Source organism: Strigops habroptila, chromosome 8, assembly GCF_004027225.2.
Source record: "Strigops habroptila isolate Jane chromosome 8, bStrHab1.2.pri, whole genome shotgun sequence".
In the NCBI taxonomy this organism is placed as follows: domain Eukaryota; kingdom Metazoa; phylum Chordata; class Aves; order Psittaciformes; family Psittacidae; genus Strigops; species Strigops habroptila.
In genome coordinates, this window is record NC_044284.2 from 57,218,686 (window position 1) to 57,240,229 (window position 21,544).

At 41.3% G+C, this 21,544-nt stretch overlaps 1 protein-coding gene across 6 annotated transcripts in view; it reads right to left on the reverse strand.

Annotated features, from left to right (window-relative positions):
- The window catches only part of GLIS1 (GLIS family zinc finger 1), a 204,657-nt gene that overhangs the window by 13,715 nt on the left and 169,398 nt on the right, over positions 1–21,544 (reverse strand). For 5 of the 6 annotated variants that reach the window (XM_030493502.1, XM_030493498.1, XM_030493499.1 and 2 more), the window contains 2 exons: positions 19,403–19,535; positions 11,076–11,226 (listed from right to left, as the gene is read on the reverse strand). In XM_030493502.1, the coding sequence (XP_030349362.1) occupies positions 11,076–11,226; positions 19,403–19,535 (284 nt within the window). The remainder of the gene's footprint in view (positions 1–11,075; positions 11,227–19,402; positions 19,536–21,544) is intronic. The other variant, XM_030493503.1, reaches the window with a different exon arrangement.

Consider the following 21,544-nt stretch of genomic DNA (forward strand, 5'->3'; position numbering starts at 1 on the left):
CCCAGAAGTTAAGGCACAGGTTTTAGCAAGGAAAGAGCTTTGCTCAGCAGAAAAATCTGGTGAAATTAGCACAAGTAGCTACATTTGTCATCTCAATGCCCAAAGCTCAAGCTGGTCCCTATAGTACTATTTTTGTGTGAGTGTATGCATGTGTGAATGTGCACTGGCACACTCAGAGGGAGTCTGTTCATCAGCTAACTGTCCAGTTCCCAGTGCCGTGTTTATAATTCCCCTCTGAATATCTGCCTACTAATTAGGTTGCTGTGATACTCAGGTTGTTAAAAGAGAGGAGGAATCATTCCTGATACACAATAAATAGATAATGCATTAGCAACAGAAAAGAGTTTAAAAGGAGATGCCTTCTGGGTAGAAGAAGAAACTCTGAAGTACTTAAATCAGGAACTCAGCTGGATACATTAAAAATTCCCAAGCAGTAGCTCCGGCAGATATGTTTCACTAACTAATAGGCTGGACATTTCCTGTTAATACTGTACTACAACCACAGTTTGCTTTGGTTTGGATATTAATAATAAATATATAACATATATTTTACTTTAATTGTAACTGGTGTAATTCACTAAATTTGCAGGTCCTTTGGGGGCCTTTTAATATATATCTGTGCCTATATATATCTATACAGGGAGATTTATAAATAAATACTCTCACACACATGTAAAAAACCTCCTTATCCTTCCTTAATTCATCAAATTCAATGGACTATTTCTGTTCAGAAGCGTAAATCTTTTTGCTACGTCCCTAACCTTGTGACTAAGCTAAGAGGAATCAACAGTTCTTACAGACTGCTGGCACTGCTGATGTAGTTGGACTGGTGATACCCTGTCTTACAAGGATACTTGATGATAAAGCACTTAGTAACTCAAGCAACAGACTAACCCACTGCAAGGCTTTTACTACTCCGTTATCAGAAACCTTATGTCAGTTATGTGAAAGGTAAGCTGTTAACCATGCATTTACCTTGTTCCTCGCCATTAGCTGCTACAGACACTAATGAAATTACTAACAAATCCTTGCTGAATCCAGCAGAATTCCAGTTGCCTAGTGGTGAAACTGCTATTGCTAACAACTTTGCTGTCTGTAACATTTGATGCAAGTAGAAAAGCTTTTTCACCTGAAGATTCATTTTGGTGACTTTATGACAGTGGGTGCTTCTCAGTCCCTGTCATCCAGAGAGGCAGGCACCAAAGAGTCTATGCTCCTTACATGTGTTGGCTGGTTTTGAATTTGCAGTGTCTTTGGGAAGAGCAGTCTTGTAGGAATAATGTGCAGCTTTCTTGAGCAATAATAACAACAGAAAGGGAATGACACAGTTGGATGCAGTTAAGAGTCTTATTAATGACTGTTTATCATAGAGTGGTGAAACCAGTTCAGTTTTGATGCATTACAGTTATCGTGAGAGTTAAAACCAGCTCAAGCTATGCTAGAATAGTAAGACAGGGCTTTCTTACAAAGTAGAACTGCCCCAACTAGGAGCATGCCACTGATGGAACAGTATTTAAAATGCAGTTTTACAGATTGCAGGGGTGCAGTGGAGGAGCCGGCCTCCTCTCCACCCTGTCCGAGAAACAGGAGCAACAGGGCATGCACCACAGAGAGAAGCAGGTCGGCTTGAAACAAAAGGAACATTTAGCTCACACAGCATGCCCTAGCCTGTGGCATTCATAGCCACGGGAAGGCACAGAATCAAACAAAATACCTAGTTTTTAAAGAGGGACTGAATAATTTAATGGCCAAAACCAACATTTCCATGCTAAGCAAGGGGTAATCAAATCTTGTGCTTCAGGATGTAAACTGATCGCCCAAGGAGGCAGAGAGGAATTCTCTCTCTTCACTCATCATACAACCTCATATGATTGACCAGGTATTGTGGGTTTTTTCAAACTCCCTTTGAAGCACCATGTGTAGGATGGCGCTGAAGACATAATACTAGTCTTGAGGGACCTCTGATTTCAGGTGGAATTGCAAAGCTAATGCATTCCTCTCCTGAGGATGCATCAGCAGACAATTAAGTAAGGGGACTAATCAGAAAAATCTTGTTTCTATAATACCTTCAGCCGTACAACTGACAGAAAACTATTGGAAGAACTGAGCCTAACTTGGTAACATACCTTGATACTGCACACATTCTGCACCATGCCAAACACTGTCTTCAAATGCTTGGCTTCCTAAGGGCAGCTCTTGAAGTCAGATGGGATACTGCCCATGGTGTGTTGTTAAACCAAGTGTTAAACATAGACACCGAGCCAATTCCTCACCTCTACTGCAAAGCATTTGTCACTCACTTCAATGGGAATGGTCAGAAACTTGATCTTAATGTAAGGTATTTTTTAAAACAAAATTAAAACTGAAAACATACAAGATAGATATGCATCTGTCCTCTCTCTCATTCTATAAAGTGCATGCCTTTAGGAATCTCAAACAGAATCCAGGTAAGACTTTTACATGAATTTTCTTGTGATCATGTTTTAACAATGTATTTTGGACAGTGAAAGTTCATACTAACTGGTAAGTAAGGCCTATGTGAAGAAACTGTCTAGGTGTGCCATGGGCTAGCAAGTGATCTATAGGAAAGACATCTAAAATACCATTTCCTTCTTTTAGAATTACTTATCCTGCCGCCACTTTCAGTTTCCTGAAGCAAGCAGAGGTGTATTGGAATTTGTGTATTTTCACAATGCACAACAAATGTCTTGTTCCAGTATTATTGCAACATAAAGAACCAAAAAAATACAAATCCACATTGATTTTTCTGAGCTTTCTGACAGGATGTCCAGATGTGTGTCATCTATATTCACCCTCAGAACTTAGTCTGTGGAAGAGATAGATTTAGACTTTGCTTTAGCCAGTCTTTGTTCAAGAGTAGTTGATGTCATCTATATTCACCCTCAGAACTTAGTCTGTGGAAGAGATAGATTTAGACTTTGCTTTAGCCAGTCTTTGTTCAAGAGTAGTTCCTGGACCACAGAGCAAGAAATTGCTAAGCCAGTTTTTAAGCTGGTTTAAGATGAGCTTTTTCAATATCTAGTTGATCATCTCTTGACTGCCAAAAACTACATACAGGATAGTTAATTATTAAATATTGAATGGAATTGAAAATTGTACAATAAGGAAAATAAATTCAAACCAAGATTCTTGAATAATAACTGGGAATGAAGTGTAGCTGCAAAATAGAAATGTTTAAGATAGGGACGTTTCCAATATGAAAAGTCTCTTTTTTTTTTTGGTGATGCGATGGCTTGATTGGCAGATTCCTTGGCTAGACAAAGAACCTCAACCCATATCTCATTGGGCTCAGTGGAAACAGGACCAAATCCAGGCTGAAAACCATCTGTACCTTATCTCAAATATTTTTTGGTATATTTTGGGTTATAAGACCCTTCTCTAGTACAGTTCTCATGCATAGCGTATCACTGTATCAAACAATCTTGACTTTGAGAATTATATTTAACTCCTTTGAGTTAAACGTCTAAAGCACCAGGGTAAGAAGCACAAAGCAAAGAAGCTCCATGTTTTATGTTGACTTGTACAGCATTGCAGCTAGTTACAAACACTGAGATTTTCCATGAAACTAGGGTCTACCCTAAACTGCAGCACTCCAACCATTTCATTCATAAAATCTCTCCCCCAAGCATTATAGTTACTTATATTGTGAGAAAGTCCAATTCAGTTCCAGGACCAGGAGATTTTTTTTTTTTTTTAATGGAAAAAAAAAAGGTAAGTTAACACTGATTTTCATCTCTTCCCATAATATTAAAAATGATGTGTAAAGCTCTGCTAATCTGGTCTCTGGATAGCGCCCAATCTCTTGCCACGTGTTTCTGTTCTGGGTCTTGCCCTCTGGGAATTTCTGTCAGCACATGCTCAGGAAACAGTTATACCCTTCACTTCTTTCTTTACTCTTTTTTTCTGTAAGCCGGACTCTATCTGAAGCCTGGTGAACCTTTGCACTAATCACTGCCAGGTGCCTCTGGCTACGTTTCTGGAATGCAAGGAATCTTTTCCTTCTCTCCCTCTTTCTTCCTTTCTCGTCTTCCCCCCTCCTCCCTGATATATAATAAATCCTTCAAGGCAGATCATCTTGCCGGGCATCATTGCGTTTTATTACCCTTTAGTATAAACACTGAGCAAACGAGTCACTGGGCTGTGACACACTGCCCTTCTGACAAGGCCTCAGTCTCTGCTCTGTGGCTGCAAGACATGACACTGTGTTTTTGGTGGTGTGCTTCTGGTTTTCTCTGTTCTCCCTCTGCTCATGGCCAGCTCGAGTAGGTCACTGCTGTTGAGACACTCTGGATCTATCCCTGGCACTGCTACTAATGCTGTGTGTGACACATCTCTGTGTGTTCCATCTTTAAAATACAACTGAGGCAATGACAGCCTTTCCCTAGCTTCCAGATAAATACAAGATGCTGTTTTTCATTCAGAATACTATCTTGGATCACTTGAATCCAATTGTACATCTTCCCTCACCCACAATCTAAGCAGTGTCAGATGAGTGCAGGAGCTAGTAGCAATGAGGAGTAAGAAGGGCTTCATAAACATTCTGGAGAACACTATCCACTGGACCTTTAATGTGACTGAAGAGTCTTAGGTCATTTAATTGCTTTAGAATATTTTTAATAATACCAATAACAGTGATATGAAACCAGCTTTGGGTTCAAAATTACACAAGAGCCAGAGGGGTCCTTTCCTGGTACACTCAGGAGCTTTCTGCATGGTACAGAGTGACTCTCTGAAATGCTCACAATCTTTTCTAACAGCTACACATGCAAGTGTGTAGTTAGGTGTAGAACGTAACTCAGTATCTTGTGATGCATTTCATTACCTTGACAAACTCACATATATACAGAAACACATTTTCTTCTGTTACATATCTCCCCATTGTTCTGACCTGGTATGTGCAATTTCTGCAGAGTAGTTTATCAGAGTGATCATTATGGGAGCTGTGCCAAGCTAAATGACGTTTTTTTGCATAAGGGTTGGTTCAGTCATCTTTGAAATGAAGCTGATGAATCACTACAGTGGAAGCCACTGTAAAGGAAATTTGAAAACTTTTTCTTGCTAACAATCTAGCAGAAAAAGAGATTTCAAAAATCCTTATTAATGTGGTCAAAGAAATATCAAATGTATTTAAATAAAGAGCACTGCCTTAGGTTCAAGTGATTGCCAGGAAGTCAATTACAAAGACATGCAATCAAACACAGGTATCGTCTACTCCTGTTATCCAGCGTGTGCTGCATGCTTGACTGATCTATCTTACTTCAGTCATTTCAGGTCATTATTCCCTGGCAAGTATGCAGCAGGATGCTTCCAGGTGCAGGTAGGTTCTGCACAGGTAGCTGATGTCTGCTTCCTTCAAGTTTACAGGCTAAAAGGCACTATAGCAAATAGTGGGAGGTGTTAAGATAACGTAATCATTTGTTATACCATGATAAATTACTGTGTTTGGTGTATAGGGTCTACATTTAACTGCAGAAGTTTTGCTTATAAAGTAAAACAAAATTCAAAGAAAAAAAACAAATATCATCTTTACAGGTGTTAAGTGTAAATTTAACTACAGATAAAACCAGTAATGGTTAAAATCATTACTACAATGCAGAAGAGCTGTGCCTGAATCCATCCTAAATGCTTTCTGAGTTACTCTGACCACCTCCTTTAACCTCCCACCTTCTCCTGCAGCTCTTATTTCTTACTCGAAGATAGCTTTGCTTACAGGTTGCTTTGAGGTGCAGTGATGAAGGTGCTCTAATGAATGTCAGTCCAGCCCTTTTAAAAACACAAATGAAATACATGCCCACCTATTTCTGCTGGTGGCCAAACACTGTTTTACCCCACGATCAAGCACTAAGTTGTTCTTAACCAGGTATTGTTGAAGTAAGCCTATGCTAATGCTAGTTTTGCTTTAAGGGGAGAAAAAACTGTATAGGCCTATCTGGACATGATTATAAATGAATTCTAATCACATTTTCTACAATGAGATAAATGATTTGGGATTTGAAACCAGATGCTTTTAATTACTGAGTTTCTTTGTTACATGAACCTCAGCTCCACACCTGTACATTGTTCTTTCTTTGGACAGATGTACTGATGCCCCTTTTGCGTGCTCAGATCCATAACACTGAGATAAATTATGATGGGTTCTTGGCTTCCTCCATTGAAAATGTTTTCAGCTGTCAGAGATATCTGTTTCTTGTTATTGGTTTTAGTGCTTTTGAAAGAAAACTAAAACACTGACTTGTGTATTCTATTATAAATGAAGAGTATTCTCCAGTGAAATCCACAATGAATGAGTGATGTATCTCCTTGGTCCTAGGAACCGTTATAAAAACTGTGGAGGTATTTAGTTCTTCAGAGTACTTCTCAAGAGTAAAAGTTTGTTTCCTACAAAGGTTCTAGCAACATGCCAGTTCCTGCTCAACTTATTTATGTGAGTTCACAAACTTAAAGATTAATAAAACTTAGACATAAGTAGTTAAGACACTTAATTGTCTCTTAAAAGTAATGAGAATTAGGTACACAAATATATCTTCCTACCTGGCCTGGATTCTGGCACTTCAAGGAGATAGCATAGTGTGTTGAAAAGAATCTCTCCCATTTCTTTTACTGGTTTTGGGGCAATTTCTTAAATCTTATTGCAGAAACAGTCATGCTCCAGAAAATTGGCTGACTTGCAAACAACAGTGAGACTCTTACAACCACAATTTGAGTCTGATCTCATCTGATGAGCAAGCACCCACCAAACCCTTTATATGGCATCATCATCTCCCAGCTCTGCAGCTCACTGAGAGCAGGTAGGGGGGCTGGACCATGTTCTGCTTTGAAATGGAGGCACCTGAGGGGGGTCCTGGCAATAACAGGGCTGAAACGTGGGTAGATGCTCACTTACAGCCTCTTATTGCCAATATGTAACATGGTAGTTGTATACTCAAATCTAACACACCAAGATTTTATCTTGCATATTTGTTTTCAACCTTAAATGTATCAGGAATTTCAAATCTGATGTTCCCTGGCTGAGCAAGAAGGGAAGCTCTGTGTACCTGGTGTTACTTCATGTAAAGAGAAATGACGGACCAACTTGTTAACAGAGAACTCTTTACATTAAAGTACTTCTGTGGAATTTGACTTAACAGGTGCTAAGAAGCAAGCAAACGAAACTTCTGATGTTTAAGCAGCCTGATTAAAATGTCTCTTTTCACTTGATTGTTCCTAAGTCCTGTTTCTTGTGATTTTTTATAGGTGAAGTGGCTCTTCAGGGGGGTCTGGAACATAGCTTGAACTGGTTACAGTTAGCTGGTGAGAACCCCAGCAAAAGGGAATGTGTAAGCTCCTTCCTCTAACCTTGATTACTTAATCCCTTGTATTAAAGGCTCACAAGATTAGACTCAGAGCTCTCATTAATCATCACCTGTGGACATCACAGATGTCTTAATCCCACTAGTTCTTCATTTACTGTTGTGTTTACAGAGCAGAAATGGCCTAAATTACCACAGGAATATAAAAAATAGTTTCACTTTCCCTTGGAGACACATCAACCTTCCCAATACAGTGATTATTTGTCAGTACCCTCAGCTTCTTTGGAGAACATAAGTGCTGTTTGTTATGGGCAACACAAGTGACAGAGGGCCTCAGTCCCATATAGAGGGACCGTGTTCAGATCCTACAAAGTGACCTTGTTAGGTCATTAAGCTAAATTGGTGCAAATCCCTAACTTGGTGCCACCACTCAACCTCACTTAACTTTGGTCCTATCGCTTTCATTTAAGCTGATAATTTATCACACTAAATATTCTAAACTGGAATTTACAGAGATAGTTTACACATGAAATTAAGTACATTTTAAAATGACTTAGATAGTAACAGCTAAAAAAACAGTAGAAAGAAAGCCAAGTGCAACATGCACCTAAGATTTAATACCAAAAGCTGTTTTTCTGTCTTCATTCTACTACAAATCACACTATTTTTTGCAATGGGCAAAATGAAAGTGGGTTAGACATTACACATGGCACGGGCTACAAGAAGTGCTAAAATAAACCTTTGCTACCTGAAATAAAAAATAAATATATATATGTAAACCTGGATTATGACAAACCCACTTTCTGGGTGCCAAAGTATTTCTCAGTCACACATTTTTAGTTTAATTAGTATCAATATGAGTAAAAATTGTGGTCTAGCATACACTTCATGCCAGAAGTTGAAAAAATGCTCTCAGTATTGTATAAAGCCAGTATAAATACATTTGGTAATGAAGTCAGATTTTGTTAGAACATTTTCAAGTGAATTAGATAATTTTGTCAAACTATTTAAATGTCTTAGTAAACCATTTGGAAAATTGACTGCTGCACTTGGTATTGACTTTGGCAAAGGGTGGTGTAACAGAGGGCTTTTTTTAAAGAATAAGAAAACCCTTTTAAATCAAATTCTGAATCTTATGTCAAACTTGAGTAGACTATTTGTACTCTGCTTCGTGTAGTTTTTGGCATCGTGCATATTTGATGACTCAGTAATTAGATTTCTTGATAGTAATCATTTGGTTCATTCCACAGACTGAAACTATGCAATCCAGGCTTGTCATCGGACTGATTCACAGTATAGAAATTCTTTGCATTTACTTAAACATGAATGCTGAGACAGCTGACAAATGAAGCAAAACATTCTACATGTGCCAGAAAGCAGCTAATATGAAGAGAGGCAGTGGTGGGTGTTTCTTTCCTATTGTAAACCATGTATATTTTATGTGAGTAATAGCATACTGCTATGAACTGGCCAAAAGTGTAACAGTTCTCTAATTCAGTGGCTCCAAGTATTAGATTATTAAGTGATTTTGCCCAGTTAAATGGATGAATGCTTTAAACAAAACTGTGCAAAATGAAATTCAAGGCCTATTAGTTCACACTAAGTTTCTCTACTTGCAATTGAAATGTCATGTATGGGCTTTATTTCAGCAGTCATTAATAATGTAAGTGTAAACAATTAGAGACAGCAAAAGGATCTTGAACTGGGTATGACAATGCTGAATGTGGATTATTTTGAGTTTAGAAAAGGGTATTTGAGATGCTGAAAAATTCCAAGTAATTATGTCATGAAACTAGATACCCTGTTTTAAAATAAGTATTCAAAAATACATGCCACTCTCCATTTTCTGATGTTTGGTTCATGGTTAGAAATCCGTTATCATCACACTCTTACATTTTGTCATAGGATATTAACTATAGTGTTTCTGCAAAGACTTTACATTATGTAGGTGTAGAGGCAGTGAAATAATAAATTAGCACCATTGTCTCCTCTGAGAAAGAATAGCTGTTGCAGTAGACCTGAAAACAGCAGAGACAATTGTGGCATAAACTCTGGTCTAAGCAAATGATCAAAATGCTGTAGAAGGAGCTCAGTGTGAAAGTCAGCTCACTCAAGTATGGTGCTTCTGGAATGGAGACACGAGGGGCAGCAGGGAGAATTTGTCAGTGAGCTTCAGGCCTCTCAAACTGGAAAACTAGCTGTTGCCCTCAGTCTGGTCAAGTCTTTGCTTTCATTTCTTATGCATAGTACTTGGTTGTGAAATGCCTCAGAAACAAATCCACCTCCCTGACAGCCTGTTAAATCCTTCCCATAGTATATCCTTACTTCATTTCATTCTTTGTTGGGATTTTTTGCCTTAACTCCCCTAGGAACCAATTCAAAGAAGAAACAGCTGAGCAGCACAGTGGGGAGCAGTGCTCCTCCAGGCTCAAGTAGTCCCATTCTGCAGGGGAAGAAAAGCTTATGGATTACCTTCACTCTGGACTGTCTCCGTTCTTCCTATTTGTGCTCACTGCCTTCTCCACTACAGAAAACTTCATATGTATCTGGTATAACTTCCATCTAAATCAGCATCCCAAATCCCTTCTGTTGCCCATGAGTCTGCCATGGGCATGAGTCTGCCAACAGGAAATACAAGGCCAGGAATGTGGGCAGGGCAGGGAAGGAAAAGGGCTGGACACAGGCATCTTATGTGGCAGGGACAGGATGAGTCCATTGCTGTGATGGGCAGACAGGCATCACACATTGGGAGGGAGCACTGGTACCTGCTACTGGCATAGGTCAGAAGAGATGGCTGACCGAGGAACAGGGTATAGAAGCTAAGCTTGCTACAAGGGCAATGGGTCAGTCACTGGACTAGGATGAGAAAACTCTAAATTTGGTTGCTGTATTTGCTAAAGAACCCCAAAGTATTTTTAGGAACGTAAATCCCTTAATCTCTCTGTATCCCAAGTTCCCATCAGTAAAGCAAAATCAGAGTCCCCTCCCTGTCCCAAGTGCTGGGAAATAAAACTGTAAGTTTGATGTTTAATTTGCATGAAGCTAGGTGCCAAAAAAAACGTGAGCAAAAAGATTAGAGCATAATTTTGTGGCTTACAGAGATTCTTTGCTGTTGAGATGTTACGATATCCTTGAGCAAATGGTGCTCTAGAAATCTGAGATACCGTAGCAATGCAATGCAATCCGTACTGTAGCAATACAATCTATACAATCAGAGTGATAATACACTCTTCCCTGATTAGGATGTCACTGGTTAATGCCCGGTGCTGAGAGATGTGTTACAGAAAATCTTATCAGAGAGCAAGGAAGTGAGAAAGCTTGCTGCTCTGACACTAAATAAGTCTTACTAAGGCGAACACTGCCTTATTCCTAAGCGAGTCATGGTTTGGGGTTTTTACCCTTTGAGAGATTTCTCATTTGAGCTGAGAAAAATTCTCTGCACTTACACAAACCTGTCAGAAGTCACCAAGGAAGAATAAAGAAAATCCAGAATCTAAATGCGAGTGCATGCTATGAAGAAACAATATCTTAGTGTGTTTTGTTGAAGACAATGCCAAGGCCCTGAATAATCTGATAGTAAAGTCAAAGTTTGCCCTGCTTTGCACAGAGGATGGATGACATGACCTTCTGAGGTTTCTTTAAAACTAAATTATTCTGATTCTAAACCAAACAAAATTAGTTTGGGCCAGTGTTTTCCATTGGAACAGCATCCATGCAAAGTAAAATAAACAATTGATCATTCGTTATCATGTTTCACACACATACCCGTCCCTGGCACTCTCCAACGGTGACTGGTGGTGATGTGGGCTGGAAAGTGTAGAGTCGAGTGGATGGTGTCTTGAAGGGATGTCATGAGGAGGTGGCAATATACCTGGTGAGGGACCGTTATGGTTAGCGCTGGAGCCACTGTACATGCCTGTGAACACACAGCATTTTGCAAAATCAAATAAGCAAGAAAACATCCAAATCAGTCCTGGAGAGTCCCCAACTCCTTCCCTATTCCCCCACCCAACCCTGAGACACAAACACAGCAGCCCAGTTCGGCTGGGGGAGTCACCTACTTATTGCCCCAGTATGTCACTGAATCCTGCTGTGCTTGGAACAGCACTCAAAGTCATATCAAGGCATTTTGACATGTGTCTCTCCTCTAGCCCTCAGGTGGTCCACTTCTTCCTTGCTCTGACTGCAGACCTGTAAGCACTCCTGCCAGCCAGCAGGACTTGGCAGGACTCTCACCCTGCCCTTATCACACTTCAGAGTGAGAACCTGCAGTGCTCAGTTGTTTGCAGCATGATGGAGCTCATTTGACAGCAGAGTGGTACCTGATACCTTACCAACATCACATCAGACACTTGAACTCAGAGCCCTGTGTTTGCATAAAGGGGGTCAGGACCTGAGGTTTCTTTGTTGGTCATTTCAAACTTTTTAACTTGACTTTCAAGCAGGAGAAATATTTAGTGAGACCATGAAAACAAAAGATTTACACAGAGGTACTGAGGGAGTGTTGATGTTCCATTTTGAGGAGAGTAGCCATTCTGGCTCTACCTCTGCCTCTACCACGGCAGTCCGGCACCAAGTGTCTACCATGCACTCAAGTACATAGTTTGTGGAGGAAGCTTTGTCCAGGACTCTTGGATTAGGTTTTTTTAATTATAGTATCCCTTCTAAAGACTAAGCCATGCACTAAGACACTCTAGGCTACCTGGGGGTCAGGGCCTTGACACTAACTTTTGGCATGAAGACTGCACTGGGGCCGGTCTCTGTAGAAAGGGAAGCTCACAGAAGTGCTTGCTGCCTGGAGTTACAAATGCTGTTTGTAAATGCCACCCTATGGCAGGGGGAAAAAGGGCTCTCCGTGATTCTTGAAAAAGCCTAGTGTTTCTTTTCTCCATTTCTCTGCCATTCTCTTCTTCTTAAAGCTTGCCTACAACACATCTCCCAGCGTTTTGGCCAGGGAATCTGCACACAGTGGAGGACTGGAGCAGCTACTCACATTTTATTCTGAAGGCTGTGGGGAGCAAATGAAGTTTGCTGTCCCATAGTGTCAAGCTATACGGCACAGACAACCTCACACCTCCTCTGAGGCCTATGGTCTTTGCCTTCTCTCCTCCTGTAGCACCCATCTTTCCTCTCCCGCTCACTGTGTGCAGAGCTACACGTTCAGGAAGCTGTGTGTCAGCTCTGCTGCCTGTGTCCCGTGTCACTGTCAGGGTTCTGGATGGCACTTCTCCCAAACCTTGCAGTGACATGGAACATCCAGAAAGCAACATGAAAATCTGGAGCTGTGGGGAATGTGTGACAGCCCTCTGGGCAGATAAGCAATGGCTGAATGTCAGCATCTGTTTCTGAAGAGCAGAACCACTAAGGCAAGATTCCAGCCACCTTTGTCAGGGACTTAAGATGAGTCAAAAACCTCTCATGAACAATGAGTCCTCAGCTGCTGACAGATCTAAAGCAACAAAAATGAACCACATCATCTCTGTCTCCCACTAGACAGAACATTTGTCAGTCAGCCAGTGAAACCAACTTGCTTTCTGCACTGAAAGCCAGACAGAAGGGGCTTTAAGAAGTCAGATGTTCCCAGGTGATGCTAGGATTTATTTGTCAAAGCCTCTTTTGATAACAGTAAGTCAGTAGCTAAGATGCTATGTTCTGAAAATGGTATTTTTCTACTGGTGGCTTCAGTCCATTTTATAATACAATAGTTTCCACTCCCCCAGATCCTTACTGTTCATACATTCACTATCAGGCTTGGAAGATGAGCCAAATACCAATTTGACCTTGTCTGTACTGTGTCATTTCACACTTCAGCTGCAATTCCTACAACACACAGTGCAGGTATATTGGCAGCACAGTGCAGAAGAAACTACTGAACCTGTAACAAGATGTTTATGCTCTCTAAGGCTGGCAGACTATTGGTGGCCCCTGTCGGTAACTTGCACAAAAAACTCAAAACCCCTCACAAGGTAGTTTTAGCAGTGTGGTGGCCAGTAAACACACTCAAATGTTCTACCTTACAGTCCCACCCCAGAACAGTTTATGAATGTTAAAGATGTCTCTCCTGGCCCCTTCTTTACTGTCGCAGCTCCTGAGCACAGTTCAATTCTTTGCTTGAGGTGAATGAGAAAGACAGAGTAGCAGAGTACCTACAATCAACATACTCCTCCAGAGAAGCAAGAAGATGTTAAAAAGAAACACCTCCCCTATCCATAGGTCTAGCAGGCAAGTCCTGCATAATCCCATGCACTCAAAGCCACCTCATTAGAAAACCAAATGAAACCAGGATCCCTGTCACCCTGAGTTTCTGTCATTCCCAGTCACTATGCAGAGGAGTTTACCCATCTGTGGAACTGCTGGGGTGGACACTCATTGCCCACTGTTGGGCTTGAAGAGTTGTCTAGCGTGGACCTTCTCTCTTAGATAAAGCAGGGCTTCTTCCATCTACCCTGAGTCTATCCATCTTTTGACTTACTGATCACACCTCCTCTGGAAAAGGTCCCTGCTTGGAGCATGTGTGTGCTGCGGCTTGTAGGGTTTGTTCATCAATGAGTTTTCCTACATCTTTTACTTACGACAATGCCTTCACTTACACTCCGTTTGACACATGGAGCCTCTTGTTCTCACATCCCCTCACCCCCCTTCCACACCACAGCTTGTGCTGCCTCAGCCCAGAAGCTGCCGGCTCCCCTTGCACTGACACCCCTGTCCACAGCATCACCCGATCAACAGCCCACCGCAACATGAGGGTAAACCCAGCTGTCCCCTGTGACACTGCCAGATGTGGTGCTCCACGTGTGCTGCCTCCTGCCAAGCAGCATGTGTCACAGCTGAGCCTCTCCCGCAGCGGGAACACTAATTTTGGGTGCCACTCTCTGGTAGCCAGCTGCCAGTATTCATGCAACTTGTCAGAACGCAATTATCTGTGAGGCGTTTGTCAAATGTTGCTGAGCTTGGCTCACGGGTTTCAAAAGAGACTGGGGGGAAGGGGATTGACACACATGTGGGCAGAGAGGTGAGCAAGATGATTGCATCAGCCATGCTTCCTAAGGAACTGAGACCAAACCCAGAGTCCCGATGTGTATGGCAGGTGTCCCTCAGGCACAGGGCTAGTGGGGGAATGGGGGAGCTGGCATCAGACACAGTGATGTGTGCTCCTGGGCTGGGTGGTGGGGTTCTGAGACTGCACAGCTTACCATTTGGTGAGGGCTGCACCCACCCCTGAAGCTTCTGGATAGAGAGAAAGCCAAAACACCAGCCAACATAGACAAAGAATCAACCCTATTGTTCACTTGCTTTGCTTGCATGGGGTGTCTGCCTATAATTGAGTGCTTCAAGGGCCATGTGGCACACACAATGGACGATGGGGTTTACTATGAGAGTCCGTGTGAGTCTGCAATGAGACCTTAGTCATTTCTGTTGAGTCATTGGGAACCAAATTGGTACTTACTTGAAGTTAAAAGTTATTTCTCTTACACAGTGCAAAACAAGGGCATTCCAACAGAACATTAACGTTCCTCAGAGGGACAGACCTTTCTGTGGTCATGGGCACTGTGCAAGACACTGTTCTTGGCACTATGAATGCTATCAGCTCTCAGCCATTTATGCTGCTACTGGAATTCATTTTGACATGTTTTTATTCCAGACTTCAGGCCCTCAAAGTCTGGAGCTGCTGTCACTGATTCCATGTCTACCCACTGGTATGTTCCTGGGTGTTAAGCCCAAAGATGGTGCTTCAAGAAGGACGTATTGGCAATGGCTGTTTATCAGGAAAGAGAGGGTGAGCTGCCTCATTCAGGGAAGCAGGAGGTGTCTGCTGCTATGAGGGGGTGTGATGTCCTTCCCACTGCCAAGCCCGAACAGAAAGGAAGAGCTGTTTGAGGGGAGGGAAATGCTGTCTTTAATGCAGATCCTTTTGCTCCTTTGAGGAAATGAGGTGCCTCTACAATGGATGAAGTCAAGGAGAGAAGAGCAGTTGCAATTCCAGCCTCAGTATAATTTTCAATACTTCTAATTTCGCTCTTTTTACAGTTTTTCTTCCTTTTTTTCAGCAGTGAGCTATAATATTCTGAGTACCTGAAGTCAAACAGAAGCCTTTGGAGCTGTTAGGAATGACTATTCCTGCAAGTGCAACCCACTTCAGGACTGTGCACCATGGGCCTCTTCATGCATTGACCATCTTAGCTTGTAAATATATGTCATCAATCAATATTTTAAATGGCTTGGCCTTTAACCTTAACATCTGCTGCCAAAACAGTACTCAGGCATCTGTGACAAGCAGCCTTTTTTTAACCCGGCTTTATGCTGAGACCAGAAAAACAATAATAAAACATGCCCAGAGAAAATGCCCGAGTGGAGTTACCTCAATGGAGACACTTCCTTTGCAGGGAGAGCGACACGAGCTCACAGCTAGAGCTGAATGTGTGCAGCCGTGAAGCATCTTAGTTATGAGGAGGGAAAAAGGAGGAAGATCTAAGGAAACAATGGGTTCCTCTGACTGCAAAACATTCTTTTGCTCACTGTCTTACCCGAAGCACAAACCTGCTTTGAAGTCAGGCACAAGGGATGGGAGCTTTTGAAATATTTCATTTTTTCTGTGATTGGTTTTCATCCCTGACATATTTAAAATGTGCTTTAACTTGGAGAAAGACAAAACTGAAACTCTCCAGGAATCCAAGTGATCCCTAAAGCCCAGAGCTCTGCACATTAATAATGTGGTTTCTTTGGGAGGGGAGGGGAAAAAAAACCCCAAAATGCAAAACAAAAACCCCAAACCATGAACATTTTCATATTTTCAAGTGGAATCAAGAGGACATCATATGCTGTATTTATCCATGTATATGGATATATATGTGCTGATTTCTCCATAAGTATTGTCTCTGATTATTTGAAAGAGCAAATGTGCAACCATTGCAGACTATAGGTGGCAGCAGGAATGTCCTTATGATTTAATTCTGTAAAGATCAGCACTTTAGTTTATGTGCCTTAAATTATGACAGAGGAACAGATTTGCCTATGGAATTGTACTACACATAGTATGAAGCAACTTCTGTTTCACTGTAAAACAGTCTTTCAAATCTTGATTTATTTTCCCTGGCACTTCTTCATACTGTGCATGTGATGGGGTCTCATATGGGGTGACCCGATGGAAGCACTGGGGAAGATTTACTAGGTTTTTTACAACATCCTGGTGATGGACTGATATAATCAGCAAAGAAATCATATCAGAGAAAGCCAGAGACAGACAAAATCTTTCATTTCACAAGAGGTTCTCAGAAATGACACTGAGAGGTTAGGGATGGTCTGTTTATCTGCAAGCGAATAACTTCTTTCCTGTTTTATTGTTGTCACTTGAAATCCGAGGCTAGTTCTGAGGTTCTTAAGTGCAGCTTGTTCTGAGGGAAATGTTGCTGGTCTCTCCTGTCCTGCCTGGAAGTGAGAGGCCAAGCCATGCCGAGGGTGGAGAGCAGAGGCCACGTGCTGCCCCCACAGATACTTAGAGTGCAAATGACAGAGGCAGAGAAGGGAAATAATACTCCCAAGTCTCTCCAGCTTTTTGCCACTTTTCGAGGAGCCACATAGAAACCGTGAGTGCAGGCTCCCGGGGGAACAATATTGGAATGATGGGTTATTTCCCTTTCTACTCCATTCTGTTCACCAGTTACATTCCAACATTTTAGTGCAACTTGAACTACAAAGAACAGATGTCAAGCAGGATGCATTTCTTGGGTTAATTTTTAAGATCTTGCCTAAGTAATATTTACTACTTTATTACTTTGCTCTTACAAAGCAAAATATATTAATAAAGTGCATCAGCTCTTCCCCTGGTGCAGAGGAACTAGCACCAGGCATTTTTGTTTTCTAATCCCAGGTTACCATTGGATTTCTCTAAGCCTCAACAGAAACAAGCCAGGGTTTGGCTGGAAAGCTCGTACTCAGTTACTAAATCAATTTAAAACGTATTTAGTAATACCAAGTCAAGCTTCTCCTCCACAGTGGAACTGAAAGAGGATAAAGTGTATCTTAAATCAAGATTAATTTAGTTCTAAGCTAAATAATTTTATGAATAATTTTGGATTTTAATAGCATTGAACTTTTCTAATATTGACCAAGTTTGAAAGAAAAGTCTTAAAAAATGGCATCCCTGCCTTTTGTGTCTCACCTTGGCTCTGCTCTGCAATCTGAAGACTTTCTCCTGTGAGGAAAGCCTAAGAGAGCTGGGCTTGTTCAGCCTGGAGGAAGCAAGGCTCTGGGGAGACCACCTTATTGCAGCCTTTCAGTGTATAAAGAGGGACTATAAGAAAGCATTATAGCAGGGCCTGTTGTGACAGGACAAGGGGTGACAGTTTTAAACTGAAAGAGGAGATATTCAGACTAGATGTAAGGAAGAAGTATTTTACTATGAGGCGCTGGCACAGGGTGCCCAGAGAAGCTGTGGCTGCCCCATCCCTGGCAGTGTTCAAGGCCAGGTTGGACACAGGGGCTTGGAGCAACCTGCTGTAGTGGAAGGTGTCCCTGCCCGTGGCAGGGGGCTGGAACTGGATGAGCTTTAAGGTCCCTTCCAACCCAAACCATTCTATGATTTTAGGATTCAAACTGTCCTCCACTCCTAGGCATAGCATGCAGTATACCAGCTTCCACATTCCTGCCCATAAATGAAGAACAGTCTGTCCAAAACTGGGCTTAGTATGCATTATTAGTTAAACAATGAGAGAATGAAAAAGTGATTAATATTTGTTACATCTTTTTTCTGGAGATTCTCTCCAGACCATACGAAGTGCAAGATATAAAATGCCACCATACATCCATCCCATTTCTACTGCACAGCTGTCATTAAGAAATGAGTTAAAAAATACTGGGGGGCATCTGGAACATGACAGAGAATCACCCAGGAAAACACAACAATGACAGCTTCTTAATCAAGTGAATGGTGCAATCTGGAATTTTGTGCATAGTATTGGTTATCCATCTCAAAATGGGTATTAGAGAAGCTTCAAAGGCAGTAACATGAATGGTTCTCTAAAAGTAGGTTCCACAGAGCAGACCAGGTACATGTCTGTGTGCATATTTTTCTCATGGAACATCACCTGTAAGTTTCAAGTGCAACATTTATGAAGAAAAGTAAAAGCCCAAGCCCCAAGTGAGAGCTCTGCAATGCACTGATAGATGACGCTGCTGAAGCTGAGAATAAAATGACAATTAGAAAAGGGGATAAATAGTTATATGGACAGAGATTTGAGAGTGAAAACACCTAAGTGAAAGGTTCGCCACACTAATCTCTAGAATCAGTGGAGGGATACGGGTGCCTTCACAGGGTGAGGCAGATCACATTAAACTCAGGGCCTTTGAGAGTTCCTCTTTCTCTCAGCTAGATAAACAAAGAACCTGAGATTGCTACATCCCTGATTTGGGATCCTCTCCTGAGGTTCAAAAGTTGTAAATCTAGATGTTATTCTCTGCAGAAGGGAATGGAAGCATCTTTTTCTCTTCCTATAAAATGTATGGAACAGCCTAAGGTCCCTGAAAGGGGCCAGCTCTTGTTCAAACCACAAGAAAGAAAAGACAGACAAGAAGGAATGAAAGAAAGATTAAATACTAGAAAATATAAGTAAACCAGCATGTTTGACATTTCACATTCAAGCTTCGCTCCGTTCATACATCACCATATTATTTGTTGTAACCACACAGTGCATAATAATACACAGCCTCATCAACTTTTCTGCAGCTCCTGAAGAGCTGGAAACCCTTATGGCTGCATGCCTTTGTCTTTGCTAGAGCAGTCGTTTGGCTTCAGCAAAGCTCACGCACCTGCATTCTGCTCAAGCCAAGGCAAACTTCTAAATGGACAGAGGCTGACCTTTAGCAGGGCTGCTACACCCCTTATGTGAAATTAATAGGAGCTATTTGGCTGACTAACTCTGCTAAAAAAAACAGGCAGGCCTTAGCAAACAAATCCAAAATTATTTCATTTTATTTCCTGGTTTGGGTTTTATTTTTCATCTTCCATAGTGGCAAATCAGACCCAAAAGCTTTTCTATTTGAAATCCCCTATTACATGACATATTTAGCACCATACTTAGTAGAAGTATTCTTACCTGTAATTAAATCATGATGACCTACAGATCTACCACACTTTCCATCCAAGATGTGTTGTGAAGATGTGTGGAGCTGTTGTATAGCTAAGCATTCACTTAGTACGTCTTGTTCAATATCGGTACATGAATTTAGCTACAAGAGGAGGATAAACCAAACATTTTATTTCAACGTAAATCAAATGACTTTTAATTCAATTCATATGTCTTTTTTGCTTAAAGATTATGCATAGAAGGAAGGAATAAAATGTCATTCTTAGGAACTTGGTGTAATTACTTGGCATTTTTAATTAGAGATAATTTGGGTTTTCTCAAGTGCACAAGTTAAATGTGCTAATCTGAAATCAGCAACAGTTTGCTTCAGAAAATAAATAAGGTACCCTGTGTTTCTTCAAACCTTCCTGAGCAATTTAACTGCGTATTTTCAGGCTTTCTGTAGTTCCTCGGGTTCTGTGGCAAAAGGATTGCCTCACCTTGTAACTGTGACACTTGGAAAGACATCTGATAGGGAAAGAAAAGCGTTTGTGCTTATCAGATTAGAACTGGTGGAATAATGTGCTGTCAGTAACGGGTAAGAGGTATCACCGATACGTCAGCTCTGCTCCATGTAAATTAAAGCTCTGGCAAAAGTGTCTGAAGCAAACTCTTGCAAACCACAATGTCGATCATATTAAAACCAGCAGGAGAGGAGAATTAAGAAAGAAAAGCATTTCTAATTCTCTTTCAAACATGCTGATGCTGCCAAGCTTTTGTCATAATATAGTGCTCACATTACACAAACAGCCATCATATTCTATAGCCATTAATAAATAGTTATTGTCTTTGCGTTTACAGTTTTGCATACCAATCTCCCCTGGGTTTGGTTATTCTAAAAGGTCCAGGCAAACCTATTTAGAACTCTGCTGTACAGCCATTTGTTGGTTCAAGATAAACATCTAACTTTTGGATCACAAAGTGCATCTGCAGCCAATTACATTTAAACTACTACTAAATTAACAGCTAACTTTCCCCTATTTTGTTCTTGTAAAGCCTTGCAGAACAACCAAATATTACCACTGCAGTCATCTCCTAAGTTATGAACTAAATACTCAGGATTCCTTTGATGTAAGTGTAAGCTCAGGCATTTTGTTTTGTATCAGAGGTGGCACATTTTGGTAGCGTGTATCAACCAAGCCATGTGGGCAGAGCAGCCTGTTAATTTTTCTTTCTTGGCTAAGTCATTTCCACTCAGAAGTCCCGGGAAGCTGATGCCAATGGACAACTGCCTTTGCTGAGTTATAACCAAAAACCAGCGAGTGTAAACAGCCTTTTCCCCTTCTTCCTAAATCTGAAATCCAAAGTCACCGTTTCACTAACACTGGGATTTCACTTAGCTGTGAAAGAGGTTTTTCCCTACACTACATTTCAGTGAAATATTGGGGGGTGTGTTTGCGTGTATTATTTCTTCATGAGTCAGATTTGCTTTGGTCCCTTTTAAGAGAGCCTGATCAAAATGCAGTTTAAAATCTGCTGCTTTTGCAGATGCCTTTGAAGTTCAAGGAAAAAAGACATAGGATCAAGTCTTCATAAAGTTATCATGGATAAATGAGACAGGCAATCTGAAGATGATTCCCAGCCACTGGAGGAGTGCCGATTTAGACTGGTCTACCAAATAAGGTGAGGGAGGCAAGGAACTACCATTATTTTAAGGTAGACTTGATAAGTCTATGGGAGGGTATGTATATGAATGCAGGAAAATTCCTCAAGCTGGGAGATTAAGAGAGATTAAACCCTGGATATTTGCTGTCTCAGTACATCCGAGCAGCTTGAGTTTGCAATCTGTGTGTGACACATTTATCCTGTATTGATTCTATGCCTAAGGCCTCTGCTGCTTATGCAGGAAATACTTCATGCAACTTAATGCAAAATTTGGATTTAGGGTTTTTTCTCACTCCATAGAAGTGGAAATAGAAGTGTCACTCAGCAAGTGACAGGCTGTAACAGTGGAGACTCTTCCTTTGCCCAGATGTAGGGGATGTTAACATGTTAATGCACTCAGCCCAGTACACAGCACTGGACAAACTATACTCGTGTTTGGTAATAGGAAATAATTCCCTCCTTCCTTCCCCAAGAAGTATGTCAGAAACCCCAGGAAGGAAAGATGGG